General features: G+C 39.5%; 1 protein-coding gene across 2 annotated transcripts in view; it reads left to right on the top strand.

The window, feature by feature from the left end:
* Positions 1 to 26,950, top strand: part of nbeal1 (neurobeachin-like 1) — a 132,267-nt gene extending 105,317 nt beyond the window's left edge. For both annotated transcript variants that reach the window (XM_088606748.1, XM_088606747.1), the window contains 23 exons: positions 256 to 413; positions 613 to 737; positions 1,417 to 1,543; positions 2,697 to 2,845; positions 4,163 to 4,296; positions 4,512 to 4,613; positions 5,682 to 5,777; positions 6,177 to 6,301; positions 6,813 to 6,953; positions 7,827 to 7,957; positions 8,106 to 8,215; positions 8,828 to 8,945; positions 10,370 to 10,467; positions 11,789 to 11,905; positions 12,660 to 12,749; positions 14,358 to 14,467; positions 15,938 to 16,110; positions 16,558 to 16,652; positions 17,597 to 17,713; positions 18,035 to 18,196; positions 19,064 to 19,212; positions 19,857 to 19,992; positions 22,579 to 26,950. In XM_088606748.1, coding sequence (XP_088462874.1) covers positions 256 to 413; positions 613 to 737; positions 1,417 to 1,543; positions 2,697 to 2,845; positions 4,163 to 4,296; positions 4,512 to 4,613; positions 5,682 to 5,777; positions 6,177 to 6,301; positions 6,813 to 6,953; positions 7,827 to 7,957; positions 8,106 to 8,215; positions 8,828 to 8,945; positions 10,370 to 10,467; positions 11,789 to 11,905; positions 12,660 to 12,749; positions 14,358 to 14,467; positions 15,938 to 16,110; positions 16,558 to 16,652; positions 17,597 to 17,713; positions 18,035 to 18,196; positions 19,064 to 19,212; positions 19,857 to 19,992; positions 22,579 to 22,680 — 2,865 coding nt within the window. In that variant the 3' untranslated portion in view covers positions 22,681 to 26,950. The remainder of the gene's footprint in view (positions 1 to 255; positions 414 to 612; positions 738 to 1,416; positions 1,544 to 2,696; positions 2,846 to 4,162; positions 4,297 to 4,511; positions 4,614 to 5,681; positions 5,778 to 6,176; positions 6,302 to 6,812; positions 6,954 to 7,826; positions 7,958 to 8,105; positions 8,216 to 8,827; positions 8,946 to 10,369; positions 10,468 to 11,788; positions 11,906 to 12,659; positions 12,750 to 14,357; positions 14,468 to 15,937; positions 16,111 to 16,557; positions 16,653 to 17,596; positions 17,714 to 18,034; positions 18,197 to 19,063; positions 19,213 to 19,856; positions 19,993 to 22,578) is intronic.
* Positions 26,951 to 27,175: the final 225 nt, after the last annotated feature.

The raw sequence follows: 27,175 nt of genomic DNA, 5'->3' as shown, positions 1-27,175 counted from the left end.
GTGAGTTTCGTATTCGGGGTAGTATTATGCCTCCAGTAGCTACCGAGCCTACTTTTTAACTAGTACTGTACTAAAGGGACAGCAGACTTTTCTGTACCCATCACTCATCTTAAGATACAAACTACACAAGTAAAACAAGTAGTGAAAAATGTATAATAGGTTGTAACGGCCCATGCTATAGAAGTTTTTTTGTGATAAAGGTAAACGTTTTTTAACGGGAAGGTGATCAGTGACAGCTCTGGTCTCTCCTCCTAGGAGCTGTTTGTGGAGCCTTTCACCCGCAAAGCCCGTCAAGAGAACCTGCGCTACAACAGCATGCTGAAACTAATCAACAACCAGCAGAACACCGTCCTTCGCCAGTGGAAGGCAGCGCGGCGAGGCCTGGTTTGTGAGAGGGGACCCTGGGCCCACAGGTAAAAACGCATATCCTCTCCATTTTGGTGTGGCCCATTCCTCTAAACCTTAAAACAGACGCTTGAAGTTTAAAGTGGTTTTTTTTGCGTCTATTTCTGAAATGCAGCCGTTTATAGGGGGAAGGAGGAAAGTTTGGTTCGTGTTCGCTTCCCTTTACCTTGTGTCGCCCAACAATTTCCACTCTGCTTTTCGTTTCAGGCAGCAGAGCAAAATGCACTGGAAAGTGTCGAGCGCAGAGAACTATTCCCGCATGCGGCTGAAACTTGTTCAGAACTACAACTTTGACCCTCACAGAGAAGCCAGTGCCCTGCGCGACAATCTCGGTGAGACTGGTATTCTTGTTCACCGACTGGTCTTCTGCAGGATGATTTGGGTGGGTCCACACTTCCACACAGAGCCCTGGCTTTGTTTTCCGGAAAGATCTCAGGCCTCGGCTCCTCTGTGTAGACAGTTACCAGTCTTGGCTGCTGAGGAGCGGGAAGTTTACGAAGCAGCGCTGTGGCCCTTGGGTGCTATCTGGGTGGAGGTTTGTATGTTCCCCCCGTGTTTTCATGGGGTTTCCTCCAGGTGTTTCTGTTTCATCCCACAGCCCAAAGACCTGCTGGCCAGAGGGTGCTCCTTCTCTGTCCTGTCTCTCATTTCCGGTTCTCTGCTGTCCTTACGGTGTTTCTCTCTCTCTGGGACTATATATTTCCGGGTCTTTCAGTCTGCCTTCGCTCAGCATTGACGTTCGGATGTCCTGAAACCCGCCTAGCACCAGGTCCCCCCACGTCCGCTACCTGAGGGCATAGATTTCTATACGGCATTCCCTGAACAGCTGAGCCCGGGCTATCCCCCGTCTCGCCGCTACACATAGGGTCTTTTCGCTCTCCTGCCATTCCACAGTTCGTCCTTTCCGACATCCCTGACACTGGGAAGATTGACGTGTCAGTGTGTGCCCTGCGATGGACTGGGCGTACACTGCCTCGCGCCCATGGCTGTTTATATATTCCCCCGGCACAGGCGTCCAACTGTACCAGCCAACCACGGAGTCTCTGCTCCTGGAGGCAGTGAAGCAGGCAAAGGTGAACGACCTGGAGGATGACATGCTGGAGCTGCCAGAGGATGACCCAACGGGAGGCAACAACCTGTGAGTATCCGGCTCTGTCTCAACACTGCGACCACACTCTCGTCATGCCCAAAGTCAGCTGGCAGTATTGTGCACACTGACAGACGTGGGGTAAATCCCTTCGCCCGTTCAGCCTGGGAGTTGTGGAGTTTTTGTTTTTCGAAGGAAGAACCTTTAATAGGTTCTTTACTAGCTGATCCTTTTCCCTGTGCAGCTTATTCGCGTTGCAACGTGAAACTTAATTTTAATAATTAAAAAAACGTCCTCAAAATGGACAAAGAGCTTGGGCAATTTTGACTTGGATGATATTGAAGTAAAGGATAGATACGTATTAGGGATTCTTCTAGCAGCTAGAAAACAAGCAATTACACGAAAATGGCTTATAAAAGAACCTCCAACACATGGGTTAATGTTGTGAATGAGAGCTACAGTATATAATGGGAAAAAATAACTTTTTCTCTCAGATTGCAGGCAGACAGGTTCAGCAAATACTGGGAAACATGGATTAAATTTATCTCCCTACAGGGACCTGATTCTAGTTTACGAGAAAATATGCAGTGATATCTTTGTGTGGACTTTTTTGTTATTGGTTGTGTTTCTTACAAACAATTGTATATTTTTTTTTGTATGGCCCTCCATACCTGCTGGCATAGTGTAAATACAGTAGTTCATTTTATATATACAATGTAACAAAAATGTAAGTTGAAGGCAAATGTTTATTCTGCTGTTTTGGTTATGTTCTGTTTGTAAACCCTTTCATTGCTAAATAAAAAGTTTTTCAAAAATGGATAAAAAGCTTAGAGAGGGCATGCATTAAAATTGTACGCATTCAGATTGTACCAAAGTCTAGAGACTCTGAGTGCAGCATTGCAGACTAGCCACCCCAGAAATAATTCTTGGAAAGTACACACTTCAGTCATTCATGTCACTCTGTGGGAAACAGCATTCCTTGATTACAGGCAATGTGAATGCTAGACTAAACCTGAAACTGGACGCTTCTCAATCTCCTTTGATTTATCAACCTGATGCTATCTGTATAGTGCAATCTCCGTAGACTAGCAATCATTTTTGTCAGAATCAATGATTAGTGATAGCTGAAATTCAGGCAAAAATTTTTAACTCCTCAGTTATCAGAGAAGTGTCCCTTTAAACTGCTTTTCCCTACCTCCTGTAGGAACGAGACTGAGGAGCAGAGCCAAAAGGAAAAGCTGGTCATTTCCGAGGACTGTGAGCTCATCACTGTGATGGATGTCATTTCCGGCCGTCTGGAAGTCACTACCCAGCATATTTACTTCTACGATGGCAGTGTGGAAAAGGAGGAAGGTTAGAACAGTCTTTGAAACTTAGCTAGAAGACTCATATCTGCACCATGCCAAAAACCTATGCAGAAGAAAGCATGTAGTTTATCAAATTAGAAATGCAGATGAAAATCTGTGCAGTTCTGGCACACTTCAGTATCTCATTGACAAATAATATTCATATTGTTACAAATAGGGGGTTACGAAACTAGGGAAATTTCAGTAAATAACCAAACAGATAAATCAATATGTAAAATAAATAATCATGTTAAGATTTTGCCAATAATATGAATTATTTGTTCTCTGGCACAGCTTTGGTGAACAGAGAATAGTTCAGGTACCATGTGTTAAACAAATATTTAACAGTAACAATAGACACACTAAACAACAGACAACATAATCATACAACACACAAGTTACACTATGTACAAACTTTCAAATAGGGTGTCCCAGAGGCCTAATGTCCTAACCACCTAGAAAAACCCCAGACTGTTACCAAGACTTCAAACTCTTTTTTAATGCCTACAAAGGCCAAAATAAGAGAAAGCTGCCTTCTAAACCAAACAGAATAGGAACTGTGCTCCCTATTCTAAAAATGCACACACTCACCGGGAGAGGCCGTTTTTAACTGAGGGATTCTTCACTCAAGAACTCAAGAGTTCCCTAAAAACCCCAAAAGAGCAAGCTCTCTTAGCAAGATTCACATAGCTCCACACATACTTCCTGGAACAAGGAGCTCTCACCTTTTGTCTTCCTAGACTGTTGATTGACACTTAATCATTTACCCAGAACTTCATTAACCAAGGTAAACTTTAGGATTCCTGTGATCATTGAATCTGGGACCACCACATCTCAGCAAACATCCCCCTGCTTTGAAGCTGGCAATGTTGACCCAAGCCAGGTGTATCCCATTATATCTAGATTCAGTTGATAAAAATGTGGGATTTCACATAAATTGTAGAAGGTTTTGTGCAGTAAAAGTGGCATGAGTTAGTGGTGTGGCAAAGAAACAAGTGAAGGCTTATCCCATGCTGAAAAGAGAAGAAATGAAACAATGTTTGGACTGCGGAGGCTTCTTCGGGTGTGTGTAGTGGTAAAGAACTTGTAATGCATTTCCATTAAGAAAAATCATTCAAACTGTTATTATTTTCAGATTGAGAAATACATTTGTTTTGTGTATTGTGGATAATTATTATTTAAGTTTGCTCAAAGTACACAAACTTTCTGTTTGTCAGCCTGTCTGCTTGGCTTGAAAATAAATGTGATTGTTTTTTAAAAAAGTGAACTGTGCATAGTAAGACTCGTAACACGCTTTCTCCTCTCTCTCTGTGTGTCATGACAGGCGTCGGCTATGACTTCAAATGGCCACTCCTTCAAATTAGAGAGGTACATCTTCGCAGGTTCAACCTCCGGCGCTCGGCTTTGGAAATATTCCTCATCGATCAAACTAATTATTTCCTCAATTTTAAAAAAGAGGTGAGTGACTGTTTAGCTGTTTGGGTTCTGTAGACACTGAGCTGTGCATCAAACGTTCTGTAATGGTCCTGCTTTTTTGAGACAATGAAAGAAGTTGCCGATATCATCGACGGAGAATATATTCTTATTCATTTACAATGAAAACCACATCTCAGGCTGGGTTTATGTCTTTGGGCATTAATAACCCATATCCAATGGTAAATTTCTCATTGCAGGTGAGGAACAAAGTGTACAGTCGCATATTGTCACTGCGCTCGCCTAACCTGTATGGAACTCGCTCCCCTCAGGAACTGTTAAAAGCATCTGGACTGACGCAGGTGAGAGTTCAACATTCACCAGGGCATCATTATTCCTGCAGTCGGTGGGATTCTCAAAAAGACTTCAGGACTGCTGAAACCATGGTATAGTAATGGCAGGGAAGAATTTCCATTTCGAAAATCAGTGCAGTGTTTGATGACACGTCGGAAATAAGGCACTGCCGTTACAGAAAGAATTTCCAAAAAAAAATTTATCGCAGCTCACGTCACGCTTTTTCAACGGCAAGGGAAAAAGGCGTTTGTTATTTGAGACCATAATTCAGTAAATCACTTTGAATGGACTGTTGTCTCGCACTCAGCTCATGCAGGCCCCTGTGATGAACTAGCTCAGCCTTTGTAGAAATAGCTACTGAATATTTGTTAACATTTTAAGCACATCCAGATCCATGGGGGATGCATATACCTAGATAAAGAAGAAGAGGAGGTTAAGCTTTCAATCAATCTTTTTTTGCATAGTAAATTCAATTATAGTGTTCTTCATTATTTAATAAAAACAAAACCATATGTCATTTTTTATTTTGGATTTTTACATTTGTGGGGCAAGGTTTCTATGAAGTGCTGAGTTTGAGGGACATTTTGTCCTTTTACGAAGTTCATTTCAGAAACTGCACGCAGTTTTTCTAGAAACTACAGAAGATGCAGGGCTTGAAATCATCCCGTAGTGAAAATCCGATTTTAACAAGGAATATCGTATTTGAAGCCTTAACATGGAAGACTGAATCCATATATATCAATATGCAGAAAAATTGAAAAATGGAGCTCATTCAGAAGATCATGATAATCTCCCTTTTCTTCACTGTTAAGGACCTAATTGCTCTGCTTCCACTCTTATTCCTAAAGAGTTTAGTGCAATTAACAAGTGCAGCACCACCAGTGCAATAAATCTGCTTGAAAAAATGTTTCTGACAATGTGTCTTGATAACGTTTCCTGAAAAGTTTCATTTCTTTGTTGAAGAAATACCTCATATCATCATTTTGAAAACTGGAATGCTTAATTTGTACCCTAGACACCATATTTTCACACTTGAAGCTTAAATGTTTTCTACCATTTTCTGTCTTCTTGAGCAGAAGTGGGTGAATAGGGAAATCACCAACTTTGACTACCTCATTCAGCTGAATACAATTGCCGGGAGAACGTACAATGATCTGGCCCAATATCCAGTGGTAAGGTGTCCTTCTTTTAAAAATCCTCCTTAAGCTGTGTTCACAACAGGAGAGATTTAAGAAGTTTAGAATATATTTGATAACGCATGGAACAAAAATCTGTTATTTGTTAAGTTTTATTAATATATGGTTACTGTGTTCTGAGTTTCCCTTGGCTTATTTAAAATGTGATTTCTGTGTCCGGGTTTTGATGGTTTATACACGATGTTTCTTAGTAAATTGACTACTCCTACCGATTAAGCGAAGAGATGAGATAAGAGATAATACTCAGAATCAAGGATTTCATTGACATAAATGCTGCTGGGCGATGGAGTTTTTGAAAGCAATACCCATTCAGTAGTCTTCAGTAAAGCACCTGAAATGTTTGTAGAATTAATTTTATTCTTTTATTTCCCTCAGTTTCCCTGGATTCTTTCAGATTACACCTCCGAGGAGCTGGATTTGAACAATCCCCTCGTGTTCCGAGACCTCTCCAAACCGATAGGAGTGGTGAATGAGAAAAATGCCAAATCTGTTTGTGAAAAGTATGTTTTCTTTAACCAGTAAATTCTTTATTTTTGCTAGATGAGAGCTACTACTGGTGTGATGATGATGATTTGGTATATAAAAACCAAAACACAGCATATTTCCTATTTTTAAAAGTATTCAGAAATTAAAATGTGCATGGTGCAAAAAATGTGTTTTTTTCTATTTAAACATTGTTTTGTAAAAGTATTTGTAGTTTCTTGAGCGAAAATGCACAATTTAACTGGGCATCGTGGACAGTTTTGATGCATTTTTTCAAAAAGGTTTTTATCGATTAAGAATGCTTTAAGACTTTTTTTTTTTGTTCAGCTCATTCAGCTCATTATTTGGCATTATCGGTGAAGAAATTGCATACCGTCTCATTCCTGAACACCCAGGAAAACCAGGAATTACACCACCAAAAGAACTTTGAAGGAATCGATGTAGAGTTTAGGAGAAAAGGGTTGGAGTTTTCAATATTTTAATATAACCTATCCTAATACCCCATTTCGTTGTCATTATTCTAATTAGGTATGAAAGCTTTGAAGACCCTACTGGCACTATTGATAAGTTCCACTACGGTACCCACTATTCCAACGCTGCAGGGGTGATGCACTATCTGATAAGGGTGGAGCCCTTTACTTCACTGCATATTCAGCTCCAGAGTGGAAGGTACAACCTTTAAGCTGTTAATATCGTGTTCGTGTTATGTGTAAGTGTGATCTGTCTAGTAAGTTCAAACCCATGCATAAACTCCAAAGACTGCTGTAGCTGCTTATAGGCCCTGCTGGGCACCTTGTACAGCGGTCACAATACTATGCCTGCTGTGTTCCTTCCCAATGCTATATTTTTACAGGTAGACCATAATGAATGCTGGGAATGACGAAATCCCGAAGTTTTTGACCTTAAAAAAACAATGTGCAAACAAAAGTTTACAAACAAGTGCTCAAAGTGTTGTCTAGTGTAAAATATGTGACGGAAAAGACAAAGCTTAGGAACAAAACAAATCTACAGTATTATAATTTGGCTATGTTCAGAAGGGTGGAAGGATTGGACAGTGGTTAGCATTGCTGCTTCCGGACCTGGGGTGCTATCTGTGTGGTGTTCCCTCCTTGTTTGCATGGCTTTCCTGCTGATGCCCTGGTTTGTTCTCATTGTCCAAAGACATACTGGTAGGTTAATTGGCTTCTGGGAAAATTGGCCCTTGGTGTGAGTGTCTGTGTGTGCCCTGTGATGGATTGGCGTCCCATCCACAGTGTATCCTGTCTTGTGCCAGTTGCATGCTGGGATAGGCTCTGCCTCCCCCATGACCCTGAATTGGAAAAGCATTTAGACAGTGGATGGATGTGCTATTTTCAATATGACTGTAATTGCACAAGAAATTCCACTGTAGGGTCAGAACGCTTTGTGTGCTTGCATTTCTGTGCATGATGAAGCGCATGGAGATATTTCATAGACCCTGCTACTTACCAGAAGTGATATAATCATAAGAGTAAAAGAGTATAAGAGTAAAGTAAAAAAAGTCATCCGCCCCTCTCCCAACAGGTTTGATTGTGCTGACCGGCAGTTCCATTCCATTCCCGCCACCTGGCAAGCCCTCGTGGACAATCCGAACGATGTCAAAGAGCTCATTCCGGAATTCTTCTACTTCCCGGAATTTTTGGAGAACCAAAACGGTGAGTAAAACGCATTTGCTTCTGTTTGCCGGGACCTGCTTTGTTTAGGAAAACGTAAGGTCATCAACCACAAACATTTAAACAACTGATTGTTTTCCTCGTATAATATTCGAACGTTTTGAACGTAATCCCATTTTTATCCCGTCAGAGTTTGACCTCGGGTGTTTGCAGATATCTAAAGAACGGGTGAATGATGTCATTCTTCCAAAGTGGGCAAGAGGTCCAGAAGATTTCATCTACAAGCACAGGAAAGCACTGGTAAGAAGGCTTTTATTTGGCTCATCGAAAAACACGATCCCCTTGCATCTACAAGCCAGAAGTCCTGCATCTTCAGTAGTGTTTTTGTGCGTGATATAAATATTAAGGAGTTCAAGATGCACAACTGTAACAAATTAAAATATTCAGAGATGTCAACGCACAGTATTCTGTCAGAACAGGAAAAATATAATCCAGGCAGCTCTATTCAAAAGGTATTTTGTATTCAAGGTTGAGGCAAGCAGTACAGTGAGAATGACAGCTTACATTAGGGTTGAAATACATCGGTAAATAGTGCTTTCATTTACTCTCCATAGCTTTGTCAACAAAGACAGACCAAAACTTTACCAACAACTTTAAAGTGCAAAGATGTTCTGATCCACAGTGATGGGTTATATCTGGGTAGTGTTACCTCCTTAAAGGCCTGCTGGTTCATACGTACAGGGGCATGTTGCATGAAACCTTCTTCTCGTAAGAAAAGAAACACCACTGCAGTAGTTAAACTACCATTTTGAAACATAAGAAATATAGCTAATAAAATGCTAATGTGTCGGGCTCACCTGTTTCGCTCATCTGCCATTAGGGCACTGATTTGTCGCTGTCGTTGTCTTTTAGGAATCGGAGTATGTGTCAGCCCACCTCCACGAGTGGATCGACCTGATCTTTGGTTACAAACAGAGGGGGCCAGCGGCAGTGGAGGCGCTGAATGTGTTCTACTATTGTACTTACGAAGGTACACGTCACGCATTCAACTGTTTCATCGCAGGGCTTTTTGTGCAAGGAAGAGAAACACCAGTGGTCGACTGCTATATGAAAAAAAACTAAATAGAAATATCTCGGTAATTTCAGTGAATATAATAATAATAATTGCTTACACTTATATAGCACTTTTCTGGACACTCCACTCAAAGCGCTTTACAGGTAATGGGGAATCCCACTACCACCACCAATGTGCAGCTCCACCTGGATAATGCGACGGCAGCTATAGTGTGCCAGAACGCACACCACACATCAGCTATTAGTAGGGAGGAGAGCAGAGTAATGAAGCCAGTTCAGAGATGGGGATTATTAGGAGGCCATGATTGGTAAGGGCCAATTGGAAATTTGTCCAGGACACCGGGGTTACACCCCTACTCTTTTCGAGAAAATATGGAACTGACTGCTTAACAGACCTCATTTCTTGCTGGCCTCAGTACAGAAACCAGAGTTAAAAGACCCAGATTGCAATAACCTTTTATTAGATTCATGACTGAGAACAAGGAGCAAAGAAGTGTACTGCAAAAGCCAGTTATTTGCACTTCTTTAAGAACTTGCCTGAAAAATCTTGCCATTTAAAATGTTTTTAAAAGTATTACCGTATGGTTGGATATAATAGGAGTCTCTTATTGTCTTCTTCTCGTTGACATTTTTTCCACTAATAAATCATAAATCAGTAAAACGTAGATAGACAAATTAATAAAGACGCCAAGGAAGAGGACATGCAATGCTCTTGCCCTGTACACCATGACCTGTGAATAGACTGTAAGCATCTTGCTGTGGGCTGTAGATTTAGGCCCGTGGGGGACCAGGAGCATCCGTGTGGGGGCATAACCACAAGTATGAAGCATGTCAGTTGTCTGAAAATAGAGTAAAGTACATTAGAGTAAAATTAGAGTAAAGTACAACATTTTAGTACAAATGGCAAATACAAATAGTGCTAAGGTACTAACAAACTAAAAAAAATGATGTACATTATACACAAATACCTTAGGATTTATTATTTGGGCAGTATTACAGGCAACCGTGAAAAATATTTCCACTTGGTAGGACAATACTTCAAATCTTTGACTGTGCCATTCCAGGGGGGATACAGAGGTCAAATATAAAGTTTTCTGATCTTACTGAGCTCCCATTTGAATCACTGCATTAGGTTGTTTGAACGTGTTCGTCTCTCAAGCTCTACGCACTATTGGCTGTTGCCTACGCGAGACAAATTAGTGAGTCAATTACATTTCTGTGTGCTGGATCCCTGTTGTACCTAAATTCTGCCGTCTTGCCACGTTCATAGGGGAAGGGCTGCTTATAGGGGAACACCACATAGGAAGTAGGAGACACGTGAAAAGTTTGCGTTTTACTGCTCTAGATGAGCAGGATTGACTCGCTGTTTTTGCCCTGTAGGTGCTGTCGATTTGGATGCGGTAGCTGACGAGAAAGAGCGAAAGGCCTTGGAGGGCATGATCAGCAATTTCGGACAGACTCCCTGTCAGCTCCTGAAGGTACCCGTTGTCGTGACGATAACACTGTTTTCTGCTTTCCAGAAAAATTCATAAGCAATGTGCAGAAGAGCTTGCTAAATACCCTTAATAGACAGGAAATCAAACAGAATAAAAGCTTGGTAAATTAACCAAGGAACACCAATAGTAGAATGAAGCTAAAGGGAAAATATAGGCCTTTATGTTTTTAAAAATGTCGACTAATGAATTTGGATATTGAGTTCAAAATACGGGGAGCTATTGCTCATTGTGTGGAGCCTGGTCTTTCGCAGGCTGAAACAGCATGGTCTCAAATTCAACTGGATTCTAGTCTTGCAATAAGGCCTTAAGATAGCCTGGAGCTAGAATATTCAGTGTCTTATATGAGGAGAGGAGATACAGTAGTTAAAAGCATCACCAGTGCTCATAACAGGTGTTGTAAGTTAATGCAGGGTAGTTTTAGTAGCTCATGAGCTGAGGATTTCAGGATATAATCTTAGTACCTTTGTAGACATCACATGAAGTGGTGTTATAGTAGTTTAACCTTGATGAAAGGGTCAAAATGCCCTTTTGACAACACGCAGTCAAAAGTTAACACCAATGTAAATTAGGTTTGGATTTTTCATCCAAAAATACAACATCTTTTGCCATAAAATTGTTCAGTCTTAGCATTCAGGTAAGATATATTTTATTTATATATTTATATATTTTTCATTTTAATCAAATAAAAAATATTCACTTTACAAAAGTATTAACATCATTTACAATCCAACAGAAATGGGATATCTTTGGAAAGGGGTGAATACTTTTACAAGGCACTGTCTATAGCCATGATATGGTGGTGTAGTGGTTTTTTCTGCCCTCGCAGTACCAGGGCCCTGGGTTCAAAATCCTGGGGTGCTATCTGCGTGGAGCTCGTATGTTCTCTCTTTGTGTCAGGTGGGTTTCTTCCCGCAGTCCAAATACACACTGGTTGGTTTGTTTGGCTTCTGGGAAAATTAGTCCTGGTGTGAGTGTCGGCATCCGGCCTGAGACGGACTGCTGTCCCATCCAGGGCGTACCCTGCCTTGCGCCCCTTGCTTGCTGGGATAGACTCCGGCTCCCCTCCAACTCCGATTTGAAAGAAACGGTTAGAAAATGGGTGGGTGGGTTTGTGTGTACAATGGACTGGCATCCTGTCCAGTGCGTATCCAACCTGTCCAGTGCCTGTTGCTTGCTGGGATACATGGCGGCTCAACCTGCAAACCCCTCCAGCTCTGGATAGAGGCGTTAAAAAATAGATGGACGTACATATACTGTAGACACTGTTGTCACCCAGACTGTTCTGTGTTCGTCTGTTGCTCAGGAGCCTCATCCAGTACGACTGTCGGCTGAGGAGGTGGAGAAGCGAAAGGCCCGGCAGGACACCTGTCCTCTGAGCATTTTTGAGCATCTTCCCGAGCTCAAATCCTTCTTCGTTGAGGTAGCTGGCCTCTCTTCGCAAGAGGCACACAGTAGTATAACATTTGATTGCCTTTGCTTTGACTTGTCATTTTACCAAACGGGTGAAACAGTAAGCTCGGAAATTCTGAAATAATAAAGTAATGTATGTAAAGTAATAAAGTAATGTATGTAAAGTAATGTATGACTAAATAATTGAGTAAACCGTATGAAAACATCAACAGAAAGCCTGTTCAAGTGAAATGGATTTGACATCGTAATCTTGTTTGTTTTACATTTTGGAAGAAAAGGGGCTTTATTGAAGAGAAAACCAAGTTAAAAAAATAATAAAATCAAGCAGAAATTCTCAGTGTAGTGGTGTAAGCCTAGAAACATGCTCTAGCTTAGGGCATGAGAAACTGGGACACAAACTTATTATACAAAAGCCTAATTAATACGTTATGAACTTCATTATGAATTTTATGCTTTGCTCTGGATTTTCCTTTAAAGTGACAGAAATTTACTAACAAACAGCATTCAAAGCTACCTTAATAGAGGTGTGGTTGTAGCCTTTTCACAAGAAAAAAGCGCTCTCCATCTGGCTCGAGCAATACTCTCATTTGAGGAAATATTCTTCAGAATGCTGAAATATAAAGGGCATTTAACATTTTGATGTAAATATTGTCCTTTGTATATGACATCCTTGTGGTTATTTGTTCCTGCTGTGAAACGTGAAGTTAATCTTGGTGACGTGTACACTATACGACTGTATACATGCTTTCTTTTCATTTGTGCAGGGCATCAGTGATAACATTCCTATAGTGAAAGCAGTTGTTCCTAAAAACCAGTCGAGATCATTTATCTCACAGGGCAGCCCAGACAATTTGGTAAGTCTCTTTGATTTATATTCAGACCTTGTCTTTTAAGAAATACAACAGATTTTCCTGAAAGCACTAGCATTCTCTACTACCTTTAATTGTACTGTAATACAAGATTAATATATTCATACACTTAAGAGTCTCTGACTGGTGCGATCATTATAGCATCAGGGGTTATTGAATACAGTTATAGCCATGAAGACACTGCACGTTATCATATAATGACAGTTACAAACGTCAGAGGGGCCATTCATCGCACTGGTTTGGTTTTCAAAAGGTGATCAATTAATCTTTTCCAACCATTTAAAGAAGCCAGGGTACCAGTTTCAACAACTTGGCTGAGATCCATATTGCATACTCTAACAACCCTTTGTGTAAAAACATTTCTCAGTTTGTAACACCCTTTCATATAGTTCCTGCTGATGTATTCTGGCCTGTATTTCATTGTTGATTTCACTGGGTTGATTTTATCTGTGCCTTTGAGGATTTTGAATATTTGCATCAGATCCCTTGTAGTCTTCTGTGATCCAGACAGAAAAAGGATCAATTCTTACTCCTTCTCAGTGCAGCACATTCTTTTGAGTATGAGTACGTATTTTGTTGCTTTTCTCTACCGATTCCTGAACTGCAGTATCTATTTTAGAATCTTGGTGACCAAAAACATGCAGAATATTCGTAATAAAGTCTTAGTGCATTTTGCAATTTTAAGATAGCATTTCAATTTTTAATTCTACGCATTCAACTACTGATAAAAACATTCTCTTTTTAGCGCTTCTCTTTGTGTCCATCCCATCCTGTTCTATTTCTCTTAAGCTTGGTTTCATTCGTTTTCTTGAAATTGTAAAAATTGGTTTTGGATTCAACCTATAAAATCTTAAAAGTATGCTTCAAAGATGAACTTCCCTGACGTCAGCTTTCCTCACTCTGATTGTTTGAATAGACCACATCACTACAAGCATTCCCTCTTGTAGTTACTCTGGCATACGAAGAGAGGACATATATAATAATATGTACATTTGATACTACAGTTTTCTACAGACAGATATTGAATGTTATCTCAGAGCTCCTTTACAGTGGTTTGCTTGTTTAATCTGGTTGAATTGGTTCTCTACCCTACTTTCTTACTTGGTAGAAGCCGTTCATGTAATCTGTTTTTCTTTTATATTATGCTAAATGGTTTTGTGTCTCATTTTCTGACTCTCGAATATGTGCTTTGTTATGGATAACCATTTTTCTTATGGAAGCTGCTTCTATAGTCAATTACTTGATTAGTCAGACTAAAGTGTTGAGGAAAGAAGATGATGACATTTTTCAGTTTAATCAGTTTCAGCGTTTTACTAGAAACATGGTGCAGAACATTGAATCATGCACATTAGTTTTCTCATCCAGTTTTGTTTGCATTAACAAAAGCAAAAGATTGTTTATTTCATCCTTTTCAGCTCATAGTGGCACTGATTAAGCTGTCACCTACAGTGTGTCGTCTGTTTTGTGCGTGCACAGCATCAATCGAATAGTGATGGACTTTTTTGTGTTCTTTTTTCAAAGTACACTACATGCTGTATTCTTAATCATAAATTAAACAGAATTTGAATTAAAAAATATTCCTTTTTTTTGCAGATAACAGTAAGTCAGAACTGTCTGATAGGAACCCATGGCTGGCTGCCTTATGATAAAAATATTTCTAATTACTTCACCTTCATCAAGGACCCTACTGTATCTAATTCAAAGTGAGTCCATTATTTACAATTATTTTTTATTACAGTAGAATTCAACTTCAGTACTTAGGGTTCTTATGTATCAGTGGTAGAATAATATATTATTTACTTCAATAGGCATTTGTTTCATTGAAAATTGTTTTTTTGAAAATGAAGGGATTGATAATTTTTCATAAAATATATTTTTAAAATAAAAAAACACTAAAGCTAAGTCTCTCACAACTTTTCTATTCACACACTAATGTTGTGAGACATGCTGTGTGTTTTCTCAGGATCTCAACATACATAATTCGATTGTTTCATTTATTGGTTTGCTTTTACAATGTGCACCTTCAGTTGTCTGTTTTATTCAGAGTATAAAGTAATATGTGCCAGGAGAAACATATGTTTAGAAACAGTGTATGGTTAGAACGTTTTTAATCAAGAAAAATTCTTGAAAAAATTCTAACTCCTACATCAATTTATTCCTGAAGTAAAGAGTTTCTGTAAAGTAGCACCGTAACGTTCTGTAAAATAACACCATAAATTTCAAGATCTTTACCTAAAATCACCCTAAGGTTTGTACTGTTTTTCACTGAGTGAACATGGAGGAAATGCGTTTTTTTTGGTCTACAATAATCACTTAGATCTGATGAACTTGGGACTTTTTGTCCCTGAGATCCTATGTTTTTGGATCATTAATGGGACGTATTGTTGGAATCCTTTTTAAGAGGCCTTTAGGCTACGTGTTAAATTATATCTAGTTCTTTAGCAGCCATATCACCCTGCAACTCTCAACTGGCATACCACTGAAGCTCAGCAGGTGTGAGCCTGGTCAGTACCTGGATGGGAGTCCTCCTGGGAAAAACTAAAGTTGCTGCTGGAAGTGGTGTTAGTGGGGCCAGCAGGGGGCGCTCACCCTGCAGTCCATGTGGGTCCTAATGCCCCAGTATAGTGACAGGGACACTATACTGTAAACAGGCACCGTCCTTCGGATGAGACGTAAAACCGAGGTCCTGACTCTCTGTGGTCATTAAAAATCCCAGGGTGTTTCTCTAAAAGAGTAGGGGTGTAACCCCGGCGTCCTGGCCAAATTTCCCATTGGCCCTTACCAATCATGGCCTCCTAAAAATCCTCATCTATGAATTGGCTTCATTAATCTGCTCTCCTCCCCACTGAGAGCTGATGTGTGGGGAGCGTTCTGGCGCACTATTGCTGCCGTCGCATCATCCAGGTGGATGCTGCACATTGGTGGTGGTTGAAGAGAGTCCCCATTACCTGTAAAGTGCTTTGAGTGGAGTGTCCAGAAAAGCGTTATATAATTGTAAGCAATTATTATTATTATTAATTATTAGCATGGTTTATACATTTAAGAAGACCCTGGTTCAATCTCTTGATAGTCGTGGTCTTCATCGACATCGATGGATGAACATCAGCTAGCAAAGCAGCTGGTATAGAGCCAGTTACTATCATTGATTTTGTTGATTTTTCCATTTGCCCTAGGACCCAGCGATTCATCAACGGCCCTCTTTCCCCAGGACTTGAGATCACAGCCAAGCTCTTTGTCATGTCCCATGATGGGAAGTTGCTCTTCAGCGGGGGTCACTGGGACAATAGCCTCAGGGTGACCTCTCTGACTAAGGGCAAGCTGGTGGGACAGCACATTAGGCATATGGGTACATTCCTGTTTGTATATTTGCTAGTATGGATATGGTTATAGTGTCTATTTACATTATTTTCTTTAATTAGTCAAATTTGAATGTTGAAGTGTCTTTATAAGCCAGAATGTGTATTCTGTTTGCAATCTGGAATCATTCCGTAATTCTGTCATGATTTCTATACATGCTGAAGTGAGAACATTGTATTAATATTTCCCAGTGCAGCAGTTTAAGATGTCACAGGCAGTCTCACAGTGTAGTAATTAAGAATATTAAACAATATCCCAAATTAGTAATCTTGTTGAGATTTAGTAACCCAGGAAATTTTCTTCAAAATGTGCTCCCGGACGAGTTGACGCTAACTCAGCTTTTTAGAGGATAAGGAGACATCCTCATTGCGTTAAAACACCTATATAAATTATTTTGTCTGGTGTTGTATGGTTTGACATTTTTTCTGTTTTTCAGATATTGTGACGTGCCTGTCCTCAGACTACTGTGGTATCCACCTCATTTCAGGCTCGCGAGACACAACTTGTATGGTGTGGCAAATCCTTCATCAGGTACAGTGCTCACTAAAGTCTAACTATTGTCAGTCAGTGCAGTTCAGACAGCTCATAAAATAGTATTTGCTTACAGTTCAAACAGTCTGTCAGTTATCTTAACAATATTGTTATTAGTATTTTGCTTCATATATTTGTTCTTTTTTTTCTGAGAGCAGCTAGGCAATTTAAATGTGTCAGTTTGGCTAAAGAACTGAAATAGAAATAACATGATTTGTTGTTTAAATTAAGTGTTTTTGAATTTTGCAGGACTTAACTGATCAAAAAGGGGCGAAGTATTTGCATTAGAGCAAAGCTTTTTGAAAGTTACCTTTGAAGTACTCAAGTTGAATTATTTTGACTTGGCAATTAAAATTAGCTAAGGTTTATCAAAGCATGCTTTGGATATTGTATATATAACAGTAGCATATTGTACTGTCTTAGTCCAAACATACGCTGGCTTTGAATTTAAGGTGACCTTATTTTTTAAGAAAGAGACATAACAAATACAGAAATATATTCTTAAATCAAACAGATAAGATAATTTCAGCAGTGAAATAAATGTTTCGTATTTTTTGATGCAGTAATGCTCTGCTAGCTTCTCGCATCTTTCAAGACCCCGAACACTCCAGCCATACTCAAGGAGAGTGAGAAAGTGCAGATTTTGGTCAAAATGGTACTATTATTAGGGTGTACATACAGTAATAAGCAAGAAAATGTTGCACCAAAGCACCATCAAATATCAGCATATCACCATGTAAAATGAATTGTGTTAGATTTGAATGTATAGATTTTCATCAGTTCTTGTATTTACATTGTAGCAATAAATGCTTATACAGTAGTATACTACACCACACTGTAGATTTCCTTTTATATGCATAATGAATACAGCTTAGCAAAATTATCTCTATTACTAAGATCTTCACAGCAAATGTCCTATATCTGTATTTTTGTTTCTCTTAAAGGGAGGAGTACCTGTGGGTTTATCCCCTAAGCCTGTACAGATCTTGTATGGGCACACAAATGAGATTGTGAGTGTCTCTATCAGCACTGAGCTGGACATGGCTATCTCAGGATCCACGGTAGGTCTGGAACTTGTGTTGTTCTGCTGCCAGTAACATGAAGCTAACCTTATAGTATAGTTTTCACCTGAGACTTTCTGAACTTTCTGCTGTTTCTCTGCGTAATCAGTTCCTCTTACGGCAGATATCCATAGCTCAGGGCCATTCGAAGCCAGAGCACGTCGCTTACTTGATCGTCTAAGTTTGAAGAATGGCTAAACAACCTGTGCTCCTACACTGCCTGGCTGTCTGTGCATCTTCCTTTGTTCAACTGTTCCACTTCAGATATAAGAGTTTATTTTTCTGTCCCGGTGCCTCATCATGTGGCTGTGCTCTGTCCAGGACGGTACAGTGGTCATCCACACCATTCGGAGAGGGCAGTATATGCGGTCCCTGAGGCCCCCCTGTGAGAGTTCCCTGCCTGTCACCATCCTCAACCTTGCCATCTCCTGGGAGGGGCACCTGGTTGTCTACACATCTATAGAGGGCAAATCCACACTGAAGGTAGACCTGATCTTGATGATTATGGGTTGAGGTTGGCGGTAAAGGAAAGAAATGATAATTGAGTGCTGTTGATATTTTTTGACTCATGCTATAACGGTTAACCTTCACTTTCTTCAAAAATGTTGTCTAAAAATGACCAAATGTGTACAGCCGGCTTGAGAGCTTGTGATGTTGCGGTTCTTATTTCCCCACGTCTTATCACTTTCTTTCTTGTTCATAGTTGAAATAATACAAAATGGTTAACAACATATGCTTAGAAATATATGCACGTGAAGTACTGATTCACCAATTTGAGAGTGGAAATTATAAGCAGATGTTGCTCTCGTGACAAAATCAAGCGAATTGTATATTTGCTAGTCAGCAGCCATGTCAACCTGCAAGCAACGCACAACTGGCAATGCACTGAAGCTCAGCAGGTGGGAGCCTGGTCAGTACCTTGATGGGAGACCTCCTGGGAAAAACTAAGGTTGCTGCTGGAAGAGGTGTTAGTGGGGCCAGCAGGGGGCGCTCACCTTGCAGTCTGTGTGGGTTCCAATGCCCCAGTATAGTGAAGGGGACACTATACTGTAAAAAGGTGCCATCTTTCAGATGTGGCCATTACAAATCCCAGGGTGTTTCTCGAAAAGAGTAGGGGTATTACCCCTATATCTTATCTCTGCTTCATCACTCTGTTCTCCTCCCCACTGATAGCTGGTGTATAATGAGCATTCTGGCGCACTATGGCTGCTGTCGTATCATCCAGGTGGGGGCTGCACATTGGTGGTGGAGGAGGGGAGTCCCCATTAGCTGTAAAGCACTTTGAGTGGAGTGTCCAGTAAAGCACTATATAAGTGTAAGGAATAAGTATCATTATTTTTTTCCTCTTAGGATAAGAATGCACTACATCTTTATTCTGTGAATGGGAAACACTTGTGCTCCGAGACTCTGAAGGAGCAGGTCACAGACATGTGCGTCTCTGGGGAATACATTGTGCTGGGCAGCGCTCAGGGATATCTCTCCATCCGAGATCTCTACAGGTATGCTATCGGCTGGCCTAGGGTCTGTACTGTCTGTAGCCACAGTTTCCACAGACCAGAATCTCATATGAACATTTGTTGCATATCCTGTGAGCCTTAGTACTGTGCTATTTAGTATAGTGGTGTTTCAACAAAATTCAAAGTGAAAAAACTCTACAATATAATACCATAAATATTTGTTTTTAAAGGAATGTGGTTCTGTTTACACTTGTGGAAAGTCATTTAGCCCATCAGAGCCCATTTCCTAGTTGTTTTGGCATTTTCTAACTAATATAACATAAGTATTTACAGTTTTATGAAGTAATTTTGTTCACCTGAACTAATTTTTTCTAGCAAAGGGAAATTAATACTTTCTCCTTACTTGTCTTGCTAATTATCTGTTTAAGAGAAAAGGCTTATCCAAGATGTTTAACATGAATGTAGGTTAAGCTGATCAGCTCCGAAGGATTACCCTTGTATACATAATCATGCGAGACATTCTCATTTAACTCTGAAAGGTCTAATTCTAATCCGAATTTAGGCGGCAAACCAGAAAAGCAACAGAGCATCACACAGTTTACAGGTCTGGAACGCAACCACAGGGCAACACAAACGTAGAGGAGTTACGGTTTTGTCAGAACAGAATTCTGTCCCTTATTCCGCAGCCTGTGTCTCTGTACTGCACCTATGGCCATGCGGGTGCCAGTCCATTGCATCTCCGTCTCCAAGGAGAACAGCCACGCCCTGGTGGGCCTAGAGGATGGCAAACTGATCATCGTCGGAGTCGGCAAGCCAGCGGAGGTAAAGTCCACCGTCAGGAACTACTTCTACCAAACTGTGGAGAACAGCCCATTCCTGGCTCAGCTGAACCTCAAGTCTCCTGCTCAGCTCCTCAAGCTCAGGGAGAAGTTTGTCTTCACCTCAGGGTGGAAGTAGGACTGAACACCAGGAAACCCCACTCCTTTCAACATAGACACCTTTGAATACATAGTGTTTTCTAATACTGTTAAATATAGTTTGAGAAGGATGCCTGGTCTGAGAGCTTGTTACGTCAGAATGCAATAGTAAAAGGTGTTAAGTTAGGGCTTTCTGATCTGGGAAGATGATGAAGATGATCTTTTTAATGGAAGCCTTTATTAAGCTATAAAGCTCTGTCCAAAGTATAGGTGTACATTACAGTAAAACCAGACAGTGTTCCATCCATCCATTTTCTAACCACTTCATCCAATTCAGGGTCGCAGGGGAGCCTGAGCCTATCCCAGTAAGCAACAGGAGCAAGGCAGGGTACACCCTCAATGGGACAACATTTTAGGTGCTATGGTTATATAGGCCCATATCACTTCCAACTCTTAGTCCACTTCTGTCAGAGCTGGTGGGTCCAGTCTTTTCTTTCTAAGCACTGAATTATAACTGAACCTATAGTTCATTTTGCCTTTTATTAGCCTCCTCTTGGCAGCCCAAAAACACTTGGCAGCGTACACAATTAAAACACTAATATAGTGAGCTCAATGCAGTTTCAGAAACAAATTCAGTGGACACATCGGCACCTATTTACTACTCAGTAACTAAGGACGTTCCTTTTTAAAATCATACAGCACCAATTGCGTTTTGTATTTTAGACTCCATTTATCCACATATACAGTGCCTTGCGAAAGTATTCGGCCCCCTTGAACTTTTCAACCTTTTGCCACATTTCAGGCTTCAAACATAAAGATATAAATTTTTTATTTTATGTGAAGAATCACCAACAAGTGGGACACAATTGTGAAGTGGAACGAAATCTATTGGATTTTTTAAACTTTTTTAACTAATAAAAAAATGAAAAGTGGGGCGTGCAAAATTATTCGGCCCCCTTGCGTTAATACTTTGTAGAGCCACCTTTTGCTGCGATTACAGCTGCAAGTCGCTTGGGGTATGTCTCTATCAGTTTTGCACATCGAGAGACTGAAATTCTTGCCCATTCTTCCTTGCAAAACAGCTCGAGCTCAGTGAGGTTGGATGGAGAGCGTTTGTGAACAGCAGTTTTCAGCTCTTTCCACAGATTCTCGATTGGATTCAGGTCTGGACTTTGACTTGGCCATTCAAACACCTGGATACGTTTGTTTGTTAACCATTCCTTTGTAGATTTTGCTGTATGTTTGGGATCATTGTCTTGTTGGAAGATAAATCTCCGTCCCAGTTTCAGGTCTTTTGCAGACTCCAACAGGTTTTCATCCAGAATGGTCCTGTATTTGGCTGCATCCATCTTCCCCTCAATTTTAACCATCTTCCCTGTCCCTGCTGAAGAAAAGCAGGCCCAAACCATGATGCTGCCACCACCATGTTTGACAGTGGGGATGGTGTGTTGAGGGTGATGAGCTGTGTTGCTTTTACGCCAAACATATCGTTTTGCATTGTGGCCAAAAAGTTTGATTTTGGTTTCATCTGACCAGAGCACCTTCTTCCACATGTTTGGGGTGTCTCCCAGGTGGCTTGTGGCAAACTTTAGACGAGACTTTTTATGGATATCTTTGAGAAATGGCTTTCTTCTTGCCACTCTTCCATAAAGGCAAGATTTGTGCAGTGTAAGACTGATTGTTGTCCTATGGACAGACTCTCCCACCTCAGCTGTAGTTCTCTGCAGTTCATCCAGAGTGATCATGGGCCTCTTGGCTGCATCTCTGATCAGTCTTCTCCTTGTCTGAGCTGAAAGTTTAGAGGGACGGCCAGGTCTTGGTAGATTTGCAGTGGTCTGATACTCCTTCCATTTCAAGATGATCGCTTGCACAGTGCTCCTTGGGATGTTTGAAGCTTGGGAAATCTTTTTGTATCCAAATCCGGCTTTAAACTTCTCCACAACAGTATTACGGACCTGCCTGGTGTGTTCCTTGGTCTTCATGATGCTCTCTGCACTTTCAACAGAACCTTGAGACTATCACAGAGCAGGTGCATTTATACAGAGACTTGATTACACACAGGTGGATTCTATTTATCACCATCAGTCATTTAGGACAACATTGGATCATTCAGAGATCCTCGCTGAACTTCTGGAGTGAGTTTGCTGCACTGAAAGTAAAGGGGCCGAATAATTTTGCACGCCCCACTTTTCATTTTTTTATTAGTTAAAAAAGTTTCAAAAATCCAATAGATTTCGTTCCACTTCACAATTGTGTCCCACTTGTTGGTGATTCTTCACATAAAATAAAAAAATTATATCTTTATGTTTGAAGCCTGAAATGTGGCAAAAGGTTGAAAAGTTCAAGGGGGCCGAATACTTTCGCAAGGCACTGTAGACTGCTTTGTTCTTTGTCTACCGTCTGGACTGAACTGATCCGGCCAATTGTCCATTAATCATTTCTTTTGTCTTTTCTGCTTTGCTTTCCCACTTTGGTCCAACGCTTCAAACAGATGCGTTCTGGGCAGATCACCCGGAAGCTCTGGGGCTCCAGCAAACGCCTCACGCAGATCTCATCAGGAGAGACTGAATATAACACCCAAGATCAGAAATGATGCATGATGGGAGCACCAAATCGAATCACCGCTCTGATCTTACATTGATTCCTACAGCCTACTTGGCCTCTGCTACTTTGATCAGTATGTTTACCCAATCAACACCATGTTGTTCTCTTCTGACATAATTTAAGTCTAAAATGATTAAGTATTTGTGTGTGCGTTTATATGCATGAGTGTTAGGGGCCCACAAACAGACTATGCTTTTTCAATTTTATTTTCCCCCTACATTAATTTTAATTTTCAGATAAATGTGACTAACTACCCTTCAAAGGAAAAAGACAAAAAAACAAGGTTTGGCTTTTCTTGGTGTGAAAACCCTCCTGTCTATGAGCAGGTTGACCAGGCAGGTTGAGCCTGTCCTTTTTGATCTCCTTGTGTCACGTTTTTCACTTTAATTCTTCAGAGTGGCCTTAATTGTCTTAGTAGGAGCACCTTTTCGACATCTGGAGTCAAGGACTGCCCTCCAGCCAGTTGGAGAGCTCAGTTCCAGTAGAACTGGTTAACTGGTTAACGTTTTTGCTCAGACACCTTTCACCTAACCTAGCAGCAGGAGAGAGAAGCTTCTGCCCATCATTCCGGGATGTCAGAAATGAAGCAGCCATGTCAGGGGTAAAAAAAATAATTTTAGATTCCTCAATTTATTTTATTAATACAGTCCAATTAGCATCTAATCCGGTCTTGTACAGTATGTGAAGCCATTCTTTTTAATGTTTGAACGGGGGCTATGGGATAAAAAACTGGGAGCTGGCTGTTCTCCGAATGGATTCTTGTCTTGTCTTCTGCTGTTTTGGGCCGGTGCCTCACACATCCATCCTTCAAAGAATGGGCTAGTTAATACTCATAAGATGTGATCAAGAGTGAGTGCAGGTTTATTTAATGTGATAAAGCTCAGGAAGAGTCAAATAAAATGTTAGCAAAATAAACTGGCAGTGCAATTATAATATAGATTATAACAGATTATGGAGTATTATGAAGAATTAAGGAATATTAGAAACACCTTTATTTGTTAAATATAATGAGGTGCTTCCCTTGTTGATGCTTTTTAAGTATTGTTGTAATGTGTACCTACAATGCTGGATACTGCAGTGCTGAAAGTTACCTCTTCGTCTTTTTAAACAGATGTCAAGAATGGCAAAACTATGCAGTTAGTAGTGGTATTTGTAAAGCTGTGGTAATCTTCACATATATCCGGAAGTATGATCTCCTGTAAGAACTGTCATAGGCTATTAATTTCTTGCAGTTCTTGTACTGTCAAAATTAATCTATGCAGAGTTCTGGTTTTAGTAACCCAAAACCCTTTATATGCACATTCTTTTTTTAAAAAACTGCAAAATCTTAAGAAATCCCAGGAATCAAGGCTTGTCCTTTTTTACTTCCATATCTGGGAGTGGAACATTTTATGTGGTAAATAATTTAAGAAAAAAAATGTCACCATGTTTGTTCCTGCCTCGTATTTTTTTTATCTGCTCTAGATTGGGTCTTGAACTATTTTATGGGTTTTGTACCACACTGGACAAAATTGCTTTGTTTCAAAATAGGAATGTTTAAGCCATTCAGCAAGTTTTGAACTTGTTTCTGCCCAAGTTTTTTTTTTTAATTGTTTATTCTGTTGTCATTTCATTTTGTGTTATTCTTGTATTAAGAGATGCAGGAGCCGTGTCGTCTGTTTGTCCAGCTTGTCGTTTTGTTTGGGTGAAGAGGTTGTTTGGTTGGTTCTGGGATTGCATTACCACAGGGGATTGTGGGGGATTCATCTGATACCCCCAGCAGGGTAGACAAATTGTGCTCCTAACCTAATCTTTTAACACTTCATATACAAGAAAATGAGAAAATCACTGCTGAACCTTGTTTTGGGGATGACTAGTGTTTAAGGTTAGATAAATCATGTACCCACCATGTTATTTATAACTTATTCTTTACTTGAATGAAAGGCTATTCCTTGTTTCACATCAAGACTGTTTTTAGCTGTCCTATTTATATTTTTGTAAAGCAGACAACTGTTAAGTTCATGTTTGTCAGAATAGGAACTATGTTTTACACATTACATTTGTGGATGGAAGGATTTTGATAAAAGGGCTTTAAGACAACGGTTTATCAGCAATATGATCTATTTATGGTACGTAACCAAACATTCTGCAACTTTGTTTTTTAACCGTAGATGAATTAATGCATGTAAATATAAAATGAACAATGGAAGTGATACTTCTCCTTAAAATCTATTGAATTGCTCTTAATATGAGTTTATTTTGTATTTTGTGCTATAAATGCATTATGTAATGTATTTTGTAATGATATACCTTGATGATTAATAATTCACCTCTCTAAATAGCTAGAAGGAATTTGTCTTCTGTCAAGTATCTGCCTATCTGTAAAATAATTTTGTTACTTTTTTAAATTATTCAGTGTATTTCAAGTTCAAACCACCTTATTATGTATTTGTTTAATGAATAGGAAAAGAGTACAACTAGGACTGTATTTTGTACCGTCTCTGAAAAACATACTATTTTTCTGGACCCTAACTAAATTTGTGAGTAATCCGTAAATTTTAACTTCATATGCCAAAAAGCTGACAACCTTAACTTGAAAGAATTTTACAATTTGTGTGTATCAGTCAGTGTAATAAGTCTTGTTTTCTGCTTTCTGTGCAATGTTCTTTTTAGGGTGCTTGGAAAATGTGCTTGTGCATACATCTGCCATGAACAGTTCCTCTATTTGACTTTAACTAAAGTAAAAGAATGCAGCATGTTTTCTTATGGTTGTCTTCCATCAGATGGTACTTGAGTCCAAGATAGTCAGCTGAATTGAAGACTTGGGTCAAAAATACCTTCATGGGAAAACTGCTTTTAAGATTGTCCACGAATACCTTACTAGTATTCACAGCTTCTGTGAGAAAGGCCTTCTCATTTCTAACTTTTCATATGTTATTAGGTCACTAATTCCGATACAGACAAATGCAAAATGCCAAAATCTTGATCTAAGCAGGAATTATGGCAAAATTGTTCACAAATACAGATTTGGAACTTTCTCATAAGATGTTAACTTTTTTTCATAAACAAATGACTATAATATTTCAAGCAGAAATGATCACTCTTCAGTATATTCAGGTTGGCTTTCATGTGTTAAACTTCCCAAAATCTATCTAGCAGGTGTTTCAAAATTCTGTCCTGGATGGCTGCATTAATTACTCATTTGCCACTACTTAGCCCTCTCTTAGACATTGTGAAACTTTGGAACAGAATTACTTAAATGTACTTTTAAACCCTGCAGGACCTAGGCCTTACAAAAATACATTTTGGGTACTCCTGCAGTGTATGTTGTAGTCAAACATGTCTTTCAAATCCATGCCTTAATTCATGCACCTCCTGCTTATTCTTTTGCTGTTAACTGCAATGTTGCAATAATTAAGTCTCATACAAACCTTTCATGAACAAAATATTTTATTATTCTTACCAGAGTTACAAAACATTTCCTGTACTTTTGGCACTCGGAAAGCTAAGTCCTAAAGCACGCTTGACATAAACAGTTGATTGTGATAAATTAGGGCAAATCTCTCTTCATTAAATCCCTAGTTTTCTCTGAAAATGCATTATGAATACAGTATAAGGTTAATGTCCAAACTAATGTAGAATATTGGACTCAATTTGTATTACGTGTTGGTTATGGAAAGGATTTGAGATCCTTTAATCAAATGTTTTACACAACTGACACTTTCCATTTTGTTTTGTTAATTTCATTACCTACCAGTAGCTCGCTTTTTTGTATATTTGTCCAAGAACATAGAAGTGTGTTTAAAATACAGCCATTATAATGGTAGTGCCTTTTCGTGTTTAATTATCTGGTTGTTAGGCGACAACACAATGAACTTGGTTGACCATACACAAAATAAGATGGTTGCACATATTCTTATTAAGCAAATTAGTCTTTAAATTAATTTTGTGAAAAATACCATTCCAGCCGTTTGGATACTGCAGTTTTCATGGGCACACTCCAAAAAATATATTTGATAAATAAAATGTGATTAGTCTTAACTGCTTACTCTGTAACTTTCATTAAATCAATGTGTGTATATCAGTCAATTGTTATATATGTACATTGCGGTTTTTATTTCACTTTTTTTGCACTTTACAGGTACTAAAGATTGTAATTGTTTTTAATGTTCTCTGGACCTGTATATAAAAAATTACATTTGCTTTGTATACATAAAAAAGTGTATAATGGATATTAAGCCGGTTGAGTGAAATAAATGAATACACAAGGCTTTCCTATACACGTTTGATTTTTAAATTTGTTTTCAGTCTTTTGGTGGTCTTTAATAAACATGATACCTTATTATTTATAAGTCAGTTTATATGTTGAGCTTGGTATATCTTGGTATATTCCAAAAGTGGGTTTATTATGTCTTATACGTGTCTAACCCCGCGCTGCAGTGATGATTCATTGGTATTACAGCGTGTAGATCAGTCGTTTGATTGCGTTTTCAATCGCTTATCAA

The sequence above is a fragment of the Lepisosteus platostomus genome, chromosome 14, assembly GCF_059453375.1.
Source record: "Lepisosteus platostomus isolate fLepPlt1 chromosome 14, fLepPlt1.hap1, whole genome shotgun sequence".
NCBI lineage: Eukaryota > Metazoa > Chordata > Actinopteri > Semionotiformes > Lepisosteidae > Lepisosteus > Lepisosteus platostomus.
This window is presented reverse-complemented; position numbering and strand designations above follow the sequence as displayed.